We start from the raw sequence: 14,670 nt of genomic DNA on the forward strand, positions 1-14,670 counted from the left end.
AAAAAAAGAGCTATGCCTCTTTAAAGTCCTTTAAGTAACAATAACTTCAAATGAAGTTGAACACAGGGGATTCTCTGATTATAGATAGCTGTGTGTGTTTTGACCTTGAACAACTACTTAACTGTGACATCTCCATCTAAAACTGAATTTAAATGCACTGTAAATACTGCAAAAACTCCCACAGATTCTTGGAATCAAAACTATGAAGAAATGGGTATTTTTTTCCTGGAGACAAGAAGTAGATCTCCAGAAAGACTGAACAGCTGTTAGCTTCATTCTGAGGACGCTGCTTTGAATAGCTCAAGCAGAAGACACAGTCTTTGTTTGAGAGAAGACTTCTTTTTTTTTCATAGGTAGCAATAGAGAGATGTAGATGTCTAATCCCCTTACAGTGTTAAGTTTGTTTAACTTCACCTTCTTTATTGTAAACCTCTATTCTAATTGGAACTCCTGTAGCATTTAGGATGCATGAACTTTGGGATCTATAGGGGTAAAGATCCAAGAGAGTTGGCTTGTAGAAGTTGTTTCCACTTACATGTTACTGATACTTATTTTTATATCCTTCTGCATCTGAGGTTTGCATGTCTCTCTTGTTGGTTTTGATGGTGTGGTAAATCAGTGAGAGCTGGTGTCTTCTGGGAGGCCAGAGATCTAGGTGGTCAGGGAAGAAAATGGCCTCAGATTGCCCCAGGAAATGTTTAGATTGTATATTTGGAACAATTTGTTCACTGAAAGAGTGAACAGGCCGCCCAGGGAAGTGGTGAAGTCACCATCCCTGGAAGTGTTCAAAAAACTTCCAGATGTGACACTTAGGGGCATGGTTTAATGGTGGAGTTGGTAGTGTTGGGTTAATGGTTGGACATGATCTTGGAGGTCTTTTCCAATCTTAATGATTCTGTCATTCTGTGATTGTCAGGAATTTAAGCAGTCAAATGAAAATGCAGTTCTCTTGGAACAGGTGGCAGAAGTGGAATGTTTAAACATCTTATGAGAGTGAACAGAAATCTTCAGGAGAAGATGAGGTTGCTAGGTGGGTTGATGTAACAGCAACAGGAGCCACTGATTTAGTGTTTGAGGAGAACATGCAATTGGAGACCGTTAAACATGTAATAATTCAAATTACTTTCTCTACATTACACCCTATGGATAGGGCTTTGATTAATACTGAACAACTGTTCCTGGATCAGTTGCCTTTAGAAAAGCAGTGAAAGATGGATGCATTGCAGTACCAGCTTGACCTTGTGGGTAAGGCAAGGGACCAGCCTTGTGGGAAAGGCAGGAACAGCGCAGTCATCTCATTAAATGTGGTTACTTCACTGTAGGATTTACAAACATTCCCCCTTAATCCAGGACATGATTTTGGTAACTCTTACCTGATGCCTACCATGCCTCAGTCTAAATATGAGAGTACTTGGTACAACCTTCTAATGTTGTTTTGTTTTTTGGTCTTCAGTATTTTTCAGTGCTGTAACTTACATCTGTGGCAAAGTTTCTGTCTATTAAGCATTAAATTGCCAGCTAACCATGATAAATTACAGGAGATACCTTTTCTCCAATGTTGATCAGACTGGAAACATTCTCCCAACAGTCTTTCCTGACTTGGCAGATTCTTTTAAATTTCCTTAAATGTTTGACTTTCTAGACAAAAATCCCAATTTTACCTTCTGCCTTCAAAAAACATTCACCTTGAAGTAAGATAGACCAATTGTAAGAAGAAAAATTAGGAAAATAAATAAAATAGACTCTAAGTGAAAGCATAAAATGTGATTTGACCATAATTTTGGTTTGTTAGTAGCAAGCTGACTTTAACATTGTGATGCTGCACACTTTCTTCTGGCCCCAGAACTCATAAAGAAGACAAAACAAAACACAGCACTCCAAAACAAAAGCAAACCAAGCCAAATCCTACTAGACCAGGTTGCTGAAGGTCCCATCCAACCTGGAGCTGAACACTTCCAGGCTTGGAGCCTTCTCTGGTCAACCTCTTCCAGTGTCTCACCCTCTCATGGGGAAGATTTGCTTCCTAATGTCTAATCTAAATCCAGTTTCTTCCAGTTTGAAGCTATTAGCTCTCATCCTGTCATGCCATGCCTTTGCAAAAAATTCCTCTCCAGCTCTCCTGTAGTCCACCTTCAAATACCAGAAGGCTGCTCTAAGGTTTTGCCAGAGCCTTCTCTTCTCCAGACTGAACAACCCCAACTCACTCAGCCTGTTTTCACAGCAAAGGTGCTCCAGCCCTCTGATCATATTTGTGGCCGCCTCTGGACCCACTATAACAGTTCCATGCCTTCCTTGTTTTGGGGTCTCCAGAGCTGGACAGAGCACTCCAGTTCCCTTGACCTGCTTTGGATGCAGCCCCTGGTAGTATCACAATGCAACAAATGCATCTGGATTATGTCTTACCAGTGGTATGGGAACAAACTCACCTAAACAAACCAACAGCAAATTTTTGTCATTCCAGTTATTTTAATTAGCTGGTGTTGTAGTATATGGATGAGAAAATAATACTAACATTTGTTTAATGTAGTCTCTGTCATTCTACTAGAACAGAATTGTGTTGGAATAGCAGTAATATTTTTACTGGCAATCCAGTTACGTTCCAGAGGCATTACGTAGTGTGTGGTCCTATACAGATGCTGAAGAAGCGGTGTGACCTCTGTATATTCCATTGGAAAGTACTCATGCCAAATGAATCTATTTGATCTCTAAAGAGAGATTAACCTTTAAAGCACAGAGTGAAATTAAAGGCGTAGGTGGCGGTTTGGCATCCTAAGGAAGAAAAAGCAAACACTTTGTAATGAGGAGAGGTTTTTTTTCAGTTTTAATAATGATTTTTTTTTTTTTCAATTTATCCTGGTTTTTCTTAAACTCTTTTTACAGTGCCTTTTTGTTTTTCTTTAAGAAAACAAGTGATAACCCACATGAATAGTATTTCCTAATAGTTCTAAACCAAGGAATGTAGCCGTTGCTCAATGGAAAATATACGGACTCAGAAAATAGCAGGTAATATAAAATCGCTGCAGTATTTATTGACTAAAAAGTAGTTTTAAGCATGATAAGGGGGAGAAAGTGCATATAGCAAAGTAGTGTATGAAAGGTGCATGGTATTGTCAGAGTGAACCCAGCAAAGCCACACTGAAAGTAAAGATGCATTTTCTTCGTTATAACCTCATTTTGTAAGATCTTCTACATTAGGGTGAAAGTAGCTTTGTCAGTCACGTCGAACTAAAACGCTCTAAAGAATCAGGGTTTTGGTTTTGTTTTGTTTTTCTCTTGGTATCTATCTAACCTGAGCCTGAGTGATTCTAAATGCAATACAATATGATGCCTCTTACACACTTGGCAAAACCAGTTTATTACAAATCACATGGGTATGGTACCGCTGGAACACGAGATGTGGGTTCGAAAGCAGGACTAGATGTATGCTAGCTTTCCCAGGTCTTAAAAAAATGTAAAAAATTAAAAATTTGCAACTTCTTTAAGAAAATAGCCTGGACATGTACAGACCATGCCGTGAGAACTTCTACTTTTAGCTCTTTTATGTTTCACTGGTGAGTTGGTTTGTTTTTTTTTTCCCCTTTCTTTCTATTGTTTTCAATGGTTACAGAATCCTGGGCTCTATGACGAGAGAGACCCCACACGTGACAACAGTTCGGTTTTGTGTCAGCCCCTGCACATGAGAACATTTAGAGTAGGTTTATGGGAGAAGCTGCTGATTTGGTGACTCTCTAACCGTTTGTAATTGACATCAAGAGATGCTTGATTGACTTTTCTTACAAAACCCCAAACACTAGGCCTGTTAGCATGGATGAGTTCATTATTAGCACTAGTTAAAATAACACTGAATAGCTGTATATTTATTTATTTATTTTCTTCTGATGTCCATATTTGATACTTCTTTCTCTTTAGGAAAAATAAAATCTATTTTCTTGGTTGGAAATATTTGGATTGCTAAAACGTGTCTTGGGTGGGCTGTCTTGTAAACAGTTCTCTAGTTTGGATTAAAAACAATATAAAATCCATGAAACAACTTTTTCTTTTTTTCATGTGAAACAATTGCACTTCCTTCCTGGTACCCAGGATCACCTTTTCTAATCCTTCAGCTTTCAGAAAACAATTTCAGGGTATTGTTTGCTTATATACAAGAACTTGTAGCCCTCTTGAAGGTTTCCTGCAATCTTTTTTTTTCTTTTTTTTCCATTTAAAGCAGGTTGAAATTAATTTGGAGTTGGACACAGAGACATCTTCTGTGTTTCTGTTCCCGTTTCAACTTCCTTGTCTTGCACTTTGCTTTCAGGAGAGATTTCTACATTGTTTTCCTCAGGTTTTCTTGGATTTGATGCTGAGCTAAGAGGGAGAAGTAGTGCAAACGAAAACACTTGACATTTTTTTAGTATGTGCAAACTCCTCTGTGAGTGATTACATTACTTCCACCTAAAGCCTGAATAATCTGTATCTTACTCATGTGGTCTTGGTAAACCGATTTTTCTCATGACACTTAATGAGTCAAATTATTTTAAACACTTAAAAAAGAAGCCAGTATTCTCGCTCCTTGGCAACTTCTGGTAGGAGAGATCTTTCTATAAACCATTATTCTGGATGCAGGGTTAGTGATAGTAGCAAATGATGAAAGGAAAAAGGTGCTGTTTATAATTCAGAGCAAAATTGTGCCATTAAAAAAAAAAACCCAAAGAAACAAATCACAAAAAAATAGGAAAAACATGATTTGCATCTCATCCCTAAGTGTGTTGGTTAGCAAGTACAATTAATTGTGATATAAATTATAGGAAGTTGGGAAACCCATCTGAGCAGCTTAGTAAATAAAGAGCATTTAAAATTACTGCTCCTTCCAAATGGGTTTCAAAGTGTGGCGCATACTATAAATTTTCTGGTGCCTTCTGCAGTAGCATAGGATTCTCCAAAGACTGTTACAAAAAGATACTAAATCAGGGCAAATACTACCAATCTGTAGAGCTTTTGGTTGCAGGATTGGTTGGTTTGTTTTATGTGGCATTGAGACCTTTTGGGTACCAAAAGACTGAAAGTGAGATCTAGGACAGATGATTGTCCCATAGCCTTGACCCTGCCAGCTTGCTGTGGTTAAAGGCTCATCCTGACTTTGGGAGGTTTCTAGCTGCTCACCTGCTGGAAGATGAGCAGCCAACTCATTTGTCTGGTGATGAGGACATCGCTAAATTAGAAATGAAGGTGCATTGTCGAGATGCGGTTGGCCCATTGAAGTCTACATCGCATGAAGGCAAATATACATAGAGTCATATCTTGGAGATTATTCATGGTCTTGGACCACATGAAAAATTGTGCTTTGTCCAGGATATGTGTGCTGAAAACTGCACTCCCCGATCAACATGGATCTGTAAAACTGAAGACCACTGCAAACATAAGGCTTGCTTTGCTTTTTTCCCCTCGCTGTTGTTTAAAGACGATAAACCAAAAGGCTTTAAAAGAAGAGTGATACTTAGCTGTGTACAGGATGACAGCCTACAATTTAACAGGTTAGAACGTGACTCTTTCAGATCTAAGGGGGGGAAAATAAGTCTTACTTTCCGTCTTTGTACAAATCTCAATTCAGGTTTTACATCCCACATTGGTGAACTGCAAATGAAAGTCGGCAAGACGTTGGCTGTCGCCTTGCTTCCGGACACTCGTTCGTAGGTACAAAGGCCTTTTTGGTACGTACGGTGAGAACTGAACACCACCAGAATGGTCAGCACTACGCTGGCCTGGAACGCTCATCATAGATCCCATCACAGATGATTGATAGAACTCCAAATATATTTTCAAAGAAGGCCTTGGACTCCACAAGTAATGGATTTGGGTTAAAGGAACCAGAGTTTCCATCTTCCGTGCTTTTTTGATTCAGTTTTGGATTTTTGCTTGGGAGTGGAGGAGTAGCTCTCCTGAGAGTAAGGCAAAGGTGCAACCTGAGTTTCCTCAATGGGATGAAGTTTTCTCAAAACTGGCTGTAGTTTATCTTCTTGCTGTTTAAAATCCAATTCCACACTAAAAAGGGGAAGAAAAAAAACAAACCCACAATTAGTTACTGTTACAATGGTTAGACTCAATGAACATAGAAGTGTTTTCCAACCAAAACACTTCTATGATTCTGTAATTACATGGGTAGATTTCAATTAAGCCAACATGTGACACTAATACAGAAGTGCTTAATTTGTAATATTCAAATACAAAGTAAAAATGAAAGCTTGGAGAGGTAATAAGAGGGGAAAAAAAACCCAAAGACATTGCAAAAGAGAAAGAGAGAAACTGTGCGAATTCATCCCTCTTGTTTAGAGAGGGCTTGAGGACAAGTGCTGTGATGAAGTGACTGAAAACTAGAAATAGAGCTTTTCCCCCTCATCTCTGTGGGTAAATATTTGCCCCACATCCATGTTGTTGAGAAGTAAAAAGACATTCCAAACCCAAGAAGATAATTGTTAATATTTCGCCTATGTGCTAGATCTATACCTATGAAGACTTGGAGGTGCAGGAAGCAGCTGTTGGGTGTCTTGTTACTGCAGAAGCAGACCTCAAGCCTACTGATTAATACCCATCCTTGTTAAGGCAAGAAAAGTTCCAACTTCAGCTTGGGAACGTGCTCTTGTTAGCAGTTGAGCTAGCAAAAAGCAGTTGGTTGATTGAGAGTGCCCCACCACAAAAACACTTTAAGTAATACAGTGAGAGAATTTTGGCATGAAACAGATTCTTCTCTGAGAGCTCACCTAAAGTGGCATGGAAATGTGCGCAGAATTTGGCACAGCTTACAGATGGTTTGTGTCTTTGTTTTTTACAAGTTTAGGAGGAAAAATAAAAGGCCTTTGAGCTCTGGCATTGGCAGAGTTCATATTGACTTTTCAAAATGCTAGTTTTGCAGGGAAGCCCTATTAAAAGCTGCTTGATAATGATGTAAAAGATAAGTTGTTTGAAAAGAAACTTGAGCAGATAATCAATTTCTATTAAAGACTTCAAGAGGAAAAAAATCATCTTAGTTCTAATGCCAGTGACAAAACCCATGTTCTGTTCTGCTGCATAAATCCATTTGCAGCAGACTTCAGGCTTTCAGCTGTTTACATCAAAATAAAATATTCTGCTTCTGGAGAGTAGAAAGAGGATAAATGAAATTCATATTGATAGACAATCAATTATTCTGCAAAATTTACAATCAGAAACGCTGAAATGTGAGTGATCTGATTTGGTAGGTTTTTGTAACTGAACAGCTTCTCTGTGCAAACACTTTGCTTGCAAACTCAGCATGTACCTGTTTGTTCTGCTCTGTTAAGACAGAACTCTTCCCACTCTGTCATTTTCACATTTTTTAAAATCAACTACAGCTTATTTTATTTTTAACTTTATAGAAAATGTGGACACTTTTTTTTATATTGGGGATGCTGGTGGGTGAAAAGCTGGACCTGGGCTGGCAGTGTGCACTCATAGCTCAAACCCAGCCGTGTCCTGCGCAGATCCCCAGCTTGTGTGGGCAGCAGGTGGAGGGAGGGAATTCTGCCCCTCTGCTTCACTCTGCTGAGATCCCACCTACACTGCTGGCACCAGCTCTGGAGTCCTTAGTGCAGGAGAGACATGGACCTGTTGGAGTGGGGCCACAGAAGGCTATGATATGACATTGTTAGGAGGGGTGGAAGCCCTCTGCTGTGAGGCCAGGCTGAGAGAGTTGGGGTTGTTCAGCCTGGAGAAGAGAAGCCTCTGTGGAGACCTTAGAGCTGCTTTCCAGTATTTGAAAGATACTTGGAGAGGGACTTTTCATAAATGAGTATAGTGACAGGACAGGGGGTAATGGATCCAAACTTTAAGAGACTGGATTTAAATTGCATGCTAGGAAGAAATTCTTCACCATGAGCAGGCTGAGGTACTGGCACGGGCTGTCCAGAGAAGCTGTGGGCAAGAAGCTTCAAGACTGGCAGTGTTGAAAGCCAGGGTTGATGGGGCTTTCAGCAACCTGGTCTAGTAGGAGTTGTCCCTGCCTATGGCAGGGGGTTTGGAAGTAGATGATCTTCAAAGTCTCTTCCAACCCAGAATGGTTATTCTGTGATTCTAATTTCAGCAAGTATTATCTGTTTGTATGACGTCTTTATATTAGTGTTGCATAGCTGCAGATCTTTCCAGTTCTTGCCTTCATGAACTTGATTTTGTCACCTGTCATAGCTCTGCCAATTTTGTTGTTGGTAGTGCTATTTTTGTATCCAAAGTATTTATAGGATTCCCCTTAAAACGACCTTTTCTTGAAATACTCTTTCTGCTGCTTGGCTCTTTTCACTTTCAAACTTTGTCTGCATTTGTCTCTGCTTTAAGCGTCCCCATGATAATTCCCTAAATTTAATTAGCGAGGACTGTATGTTCTTCTGGCATGATGGAGATTATAATTACTGGCTTCAGAAGTGGGTTTTCCTTAGATGAAATTAATATTTTTTCAGTAGACTGGCAGTTGTATGTAAGCCCTTACATAAAAAAGAGACCTATGTAAATACTACAGAATGCTAATACCACAGACACTTGCCTGACGCATCTGATTAGGACCTACTAAAGGTTCACAGTATTGCCAAACTGGGTATTTAAGGTTGGAGTTTTTCCATGTCTGATGCCTATCGAATCATTCCTGAGCATGAAACTCCATTACAAATAATTAGGTGGTTTTATGAACAGTTTTAAGCAGGAAAATCTTGTCAATGGTAAATACTCTCTTTTCTGTGTTTTCTCTCCAAAGCACCTATGTATTTCCAAGGTTCAGTAGGTAAACTTTGGGTTAGGGCAATTGTCTGTGTATCAGTGTTGGCACAGATGTCGTTCCCATGACAATGTGGCCAACTAAAGCCACATCACAGACCTTTGAGAAATTAATTTTTATGTGCTTGTTAAGCACAGGCAAGATCTTTGTCAAGTAAAATCTCTGCAGCTGCCTCACAGGGAGGTAGATCAAGTCCAGGATGGATCAAAAACTCTTTGCAGTTGCAGCTCTCTAAGTTACGTTAGTTTATGCTTGACTTAGCCCAGGAGCTGAGGATCCTGAACCTGTATTTTCTGTCACTTCATTTTCTGTTAGGGACTGACCCCGGTACAAAGAGAATCCAAAATGAGATTGGTCGGTTTGTTTTTCTTTTGTTGTTGTTCCTTCCTTTCCCATTTCCTAGATCTTGCTGTTATTTATTGCACAGCATGGATGTGCTCTGAACTGAGAAGCCAGGCTGAAATGTGAATCACGATCTAATGTTGTCCTGAGGAAGATCCAGTGATGTGCTGTGGACGTTAGGTTTCTAGTGGAGGAGGCAAAGTGTCACTGAAAGGTAGAGGGTGACAGTCGAATGGTGCCTTGGAAACTATTTGTATAGGCCACTTAGTTTTGGAGTAGAAGTCAACAGAACTGCTGTGGGGTTTCTCTGTTTGTTTTGCTTTGGGCTTTGTGTTCCCCTAGCCTTTTTCTTTTTTTGTGTTTGTGAAATGGAGTTAATTGTGTTTGGAAAACAATGAAGACTCACATGCTGTGGTAAGGAGCAGCCCGGGATGCACTGAGAACAAAAAAACTGTTTTCTGTGCAGAGTTTGAGTCGTGGTCAGGAAAGAAAGAGAAACAACATGCATTGAATAGCTGCTTGTCAGTGAAGGACCCTGAGCTTGGTGCATGAAGTCCTAGAGGAGAGGAGTAAAGAACTGCCTGCCTTACTAATTGAGCCCTCATGGTGCAGTAGCACTGATCGACATGAGGTTTCTTTGGGCCCCAGCCATGTTCGGCGGCCCTCAGAGCATCTCAGAGGTGCTTTGGGGTTTGCATGGCATAATGTTGGCGTGCATCTGCTGAATAATGTGTGTGGGTGAAATCTAGGGCTTTCAGCAGAGGCTGTAACTATGTGCACAGGACCCATCCTGTCATAAAGGAGGTGTTGTAGAGCCAAACTCTACACCTCACTCAAGTGTACATGCAAGTTGGCCAACTTGCTCAGGTTTCTTCTTTCTGGCTAAGCCCATTTTGCCATGAAACGTTGGACCGTATGATCCTGGAGAAGAGAAGACTGGGGAGACCTTATAACTACATTTCAGTATCTGAAGGTGGTTTACAGGAAGGCTGGAGAGGGACTGTTTAGAAGGGCTTATGGTGATAGGACGAAGGACAGTGATTTGAAACTGGAGCAGGGAGGACTTAGGTTGGGATATAAGATGGAAGTTCTTTACAGTGAGAGTGGTAAAATACTAGAAGAGGATGCCCAGAGATGGGGTTGAGGCCCCGTCCCTGGAGGCATTCAAGATCAGACTTGCTGTGACCCTGGGCAGCCTGATCTAGTTAGAGGTGTCCCTGCTGACTGCAGGGGGTTGAACAAGATGACCTTCTGAGAGTCCCCGTCAACCTGATGCCATCTGTGAATCCCTGAGGTGCCTTCCAGCCTGGCACTTTATGCTTCTACGCTGCTATGATCTCAATCCTGCAACTGTGATTTAGGGACTGGTGTGGTGGATTTTTTTTTTTTTGGTTTTGGCTTTGTGGTTTTTTAATAGTTTTGAGAATCTATGGTAATGAGCTTATTTTTTTGTGTGCTGGCAGTAGAGAGAACAGAGTTTGAGGAGTCATAACCATTTGGTTTAAACCATATGGGCTGTGGGAAGGTATCTAGCAACAAGCTCAGAAATGTGGGTGGGTTTTCTTCTTTTCCAGCATGGTCACAAGTTGCTAACGTGAATCATTTGAAGACTATTAGATGCTAATGATTGGATACCTTGGTTCCTTGTAAGAGCACCAAAGCCAGAATAATTCAGGTTTGGGATCAGCTTGAGGAGTGCTTTATCCATTTAATCTCTTGCAACCTCCAGGGATGGAGCCTGCACAGATTATGGGCAGCCTGTCCTTCAGCTTTCTGCCTCAAGGGAAAGCCTTTTCCTTCTAGTAAACCCCAGCCTTTCTCATTCTAGTGGACACCTCTTCTGTTTACTTTTTTATTACCTAGTCTGTAATCGTAAGGCTCAAACCCTGCAAGCATGTGTCAAGCAGCTTAACTCTTTCTGCTTAAGCAGGCCAGGTGAAGCAGGAATTAAAGAATATCAGAATGCCTCCTTCTGGGTCACATTAATTGGATGACATGGCATTAGTGCATGCCACATCTTGGAAGAAGGGGGACCCAGATAAGTGTTAATCACTTGAAAATTAGCTTAATGCATTTCAAGCAATCTCTGTTAAATTTCCTATTTCAACCGGGAAATCACAAAACATTATCAGTGGTACCAAGCCACTAAGACCCATTTTTTTAATACCAAGCATCTCCCTGTCAGAGATAAGATGAAGGAGGGTGTAAATTAATTCATGTGGGAGGGGAAGAAAGATGACAATTATTATTCTCATCATTTAGTCACCTGTTTTTGCTATTCTGATGTTATCTTAGGGATCTATGTTTATGTATTTTCACTTTGTGTTGCCATATTTATTAATAATTATCACTGTATCTAACCTTTATAAGGGAGCTACTTCCAATTGGGCTGTGTGCTACTTCCTTAACTTAGTATTACAAAGTCATTTAGGGTGGAAAAAAACCTTTAAGATCATCAAGTTCAACTGTTAACCCAGCACCGCCACCACTAAACTATGTTCCTCAGCACCACATCTACACAGCTTTTCAATCCCTCCAGGGATGACAGAATAGAATAGAATAAACCAGGTTGGAAGAGACCTTCAAGATCATCGCGTCCAACCTATCAACTAATTCAACCCACCTAATCAACTAAACCATGGCACCAAGCACCCCATCAAGTCTCTTCCTGAACACCTCCAATGATGGTGACTCCACCACCTCCCCGGGCAGCCCATTCCAATGAGCAATCACTCTCTGTGTAGAACTTCTTCCTAACATCCAGCCTAAATCTCCCCTGGAGCAGCTGGAGACTGTGTCCTCTTGTTCTGGTGCTGGCTGCCTGGGAGAAGAGATCAACCCCCACCTGGCTACAACCTCCCTTAAGGTACTTGTAGAGAGCAAGAAGGTCAACCACTTCCCTGGGCAGCCTGTTCCAGGGCTTCACAACCCTTGCAGTGAAGAAAATTTTCTAATATCCAGCCTATTGACTTTGCCTGCACAACATATCCTAACAAAACTTCAGCTTCCATCCTTAAAATTGTCAGTGGTGAATCTAATTGTACAAGAAACATGCCAAAATTTGTCTTTTTGTGAATTGGTCTTTTAGTTTTTAGAAGATGCCTCTGGATCTGTTCTGTGATCTCTGTTTATGAGATACTGATGCTAACGGAACAGATTAACATATGACACAGACCAATGTTTGATAAAATGGTTGTTTTTACTACTTAATCACTTAAAAAAACCCAAACAAACCTGTTATAAATACTACCTGGAAATAACTAAATTAATTGAAATACATAATGCTGGATACATTTTGCTGACTGTTTTAGATGATTACTATGGAGTTGGGGCTTCATATGCTTTCCTCCTGTCTTGTCCTGTCACTTATTACCTGGGAGAAGAGACCAACACCCACCTCACTCCAACCTCCTTTCAGGGACTTATAGAGAGCAAGGTTTCCCCTGAGCCTCCTTTTCTCCAGACTAAACAACCCAAGTTGTGGGGGAGCAGAAACTCTCCTACGAGGCAGTCTGAGGGTGGTTTCCTCAGTGAATTTCTCTTTTCTCTTTATTGATGATCTGGATGAGGGGATTGAGTCAGTCAGTAAATTTGCAGATGATCCCAAGTTGGGAGCAGGTTAGAGGGTAGAAGAGCTCTGCAGAGGGACCTTGACAGGCTGGACAGGTGGGCAGAGTCCAACGTGATAGCATTCAACAAGTCCAGGTGCTGCACTTTGGCCACAACCACCCCCATGCAGCCTCCTTTTCTCCAGAGTAGACAACCCCAGTTCCCTCAGCTGCTTCTCACCAGACCTCTTCTCCAGATCCTTCACCGAATTTGCTGTGCTTCTCTGGACCTGCTTGTAGCGAGGGGCCCAAACCTGAATCCAGTACTCAAGGTGTGGCCTCACCAGTGACTGGTACAGGGGCACAATCACTTCCCTGCCCCTGCTGGCCATACTATTGCTGATCTAGGCCAGGATGCTGTTGGCATCCTTGGCCACCTAGGCACATGCTGGCTCATCATCAGCTGGCCTTTATCTACTGGGTAGTTTCATCCACTCTCTCCCAAGTGTTTCAGGGAGGTGTTGTGACTGGCAAAGACATCAAATCTTCACTGGGGTATAGCGTGAAGACTTGAAATGTCTAATTTCAATAAATTGGTGGTGCTATTTACCCTGTATGTTTTAAATCTTTACTTACTCAAAATTCTGGGTAGCAGTGTCTTAGATTCATAGAATGGTTTGGGTTGGAAGGGACCTCCAAAGGTCCTCTAGTCCAGTCTCCCTGCAGTGAGCAGAGACATCCTCCACTAGCTCAGGTTGTTCAGAGCCTTGCCAAGCCTGACCTTAAATATCTCCAGAGATGGGGCCTCACCTGCCTCCCTGGGCAACCTGTTCTAGTGTCTCACTACCCTCACTGTGAAGAATTTCTCTTATTGTGCTGTTCAGTCTGGGTTGAATTTGGTTCCTTCAGCTCTACAAGTCTCAAAACCACTCCTCAAGTACAATAGTTGGTGCTATAAAAATCAATTTGAAGTATGATGACTTGTTGAGCAGAAAACTCCTAACTGTTTTCAGCAGTGTGAAAATTAAGCTCATGCCTTGCAACAAGTCACATCCATGACCTGCAGCAGCAGTACTGACTAGAATCATCTAGTTTTGATCTGAAAATGGTTAACTTTGAACCAAATGTCTGTTGAATCCTATTAATTTAGTGAAGCAAAATTTACATTGTGGTTCAGTTGCTTTCAGGTCTTTGACAAAGCAAGGCTAATGATCCTTCATTAGTGAATAAATCATTACATTGACTCAGGAAAAAATGGGAATATGAGTGGGTTCTACCTACCTATAGATTATACATGCACTGTTCCTGCATGTGTCGCAATTAGCCGTGTCTTGACCGGTCCGATATGAAAGCCTGCAAAGGACAAGAACACCAGGTCATTAAGAAGTAATTTGTTTTAACATATTTTGCCTACTGCAGTTGTTTTCATAGACATCAGAATGTCTTCTTTTTTTTTTTTTTTTAAACTGCAATATTGCATGCTCTAGGAAAACTGTATCAGAAATAGCATATTCAGCTTCCCTGAACAATGGGAAAATGAAGTTGGTTTGGAAAATGAGCCTTTAATGGCTGCAAGGAGAAAATAAGATATTTATTTCCTTTACACTTTTGTAAATTAAAAGGGAAAACAACAAGGAAATTAAGCTGCATGGATCTCTTTTTACTTAAAGCTGATGTGGCAGTGATGGTTTACTGTCTTTTTTCTGCTCTCGAATGCATGAGGCTGTTCCTAGTTATTGCTGGCTGTGTAGAACACAGTAACTGGAAAAATGGCATCTATTTAGAAATGTTGTACCTCAGCAATGAGGTGGGAAGAGCTGTTGTGGGGATGTTTATGTCTTAAAAGGAAGAAAATGCCACTCAGGTAATATTTCTTGCACTCACCTTGCCTACAGCTGTCCCTTGTCATGCTTTGGTTTGAAGTATAGCACAGCAGTGTCTCTTAATTTACCTATGGATTGTCTCTGGTCAATTTGAATGAAAATAAGTCTTTCTTTTTAAGGTGCAGAAATACTTTTGGTTTTG

The 14,670-nt window shown here is 40.9% G+C and overlaps 2 protein-coding genes across 4 annotated transcripts in view; one reads left to right on the forward strand and one right to left on the reverse strand.

Annotated features, from left to right (window-relative positions):
- Nucleotides 1-14,670, forward strand: part of DOCK1 (dedicator of cytokinesis 1) — a 383,983-nt gene that overhangs the window by 126,254 nt on the left and 243,059 nt on the right. The gene's annotated exons all lie outside the window — the stretch shown is intronic.
- The window catches only part of INSYN2A (inhibitory synaptic factor 2A), a 51,254-nt gene continuing 39,014 nt past the window's right edge, over nucleotides 2,431-14,670 (reverse strand). The window contains exons 3-4 of the mRNA XM_068140210.1: nucleotides 13,927-13,998; nucleotides 2,431-6,021 (exon numbers count right to left, since the gene is read on the reverse strand). Of these exons, the coding sequence (XP_067996311.1) occupies nucleotides 5,838-6,021; nucleotides 13,927-13,998 (256 nt within the window). The 3' untranslated portion in view covers nucleotides 2,431-5,837. The remainder of the gene's footprint in view (nucleotides 6,022-13,926; nucleotides 13,999-14,670) is intronic.

This window comes from Melanerpes formicivorus, unplaced genomic scaffold, assembly GCF_026170545.1.
Source record: "Melanerpes formicivorus ecotype bairdi unplaced genomic scaffold, bMelFor1.0.p_v2 SCAF_6, whole genome shotgun sequence".
Taxonomy (NCBI): Eukaryota; Metazoa; Chordata; class Aves; order Piciformes; family Picidae; genus Melanerpes; species Melanerpes formicivorus.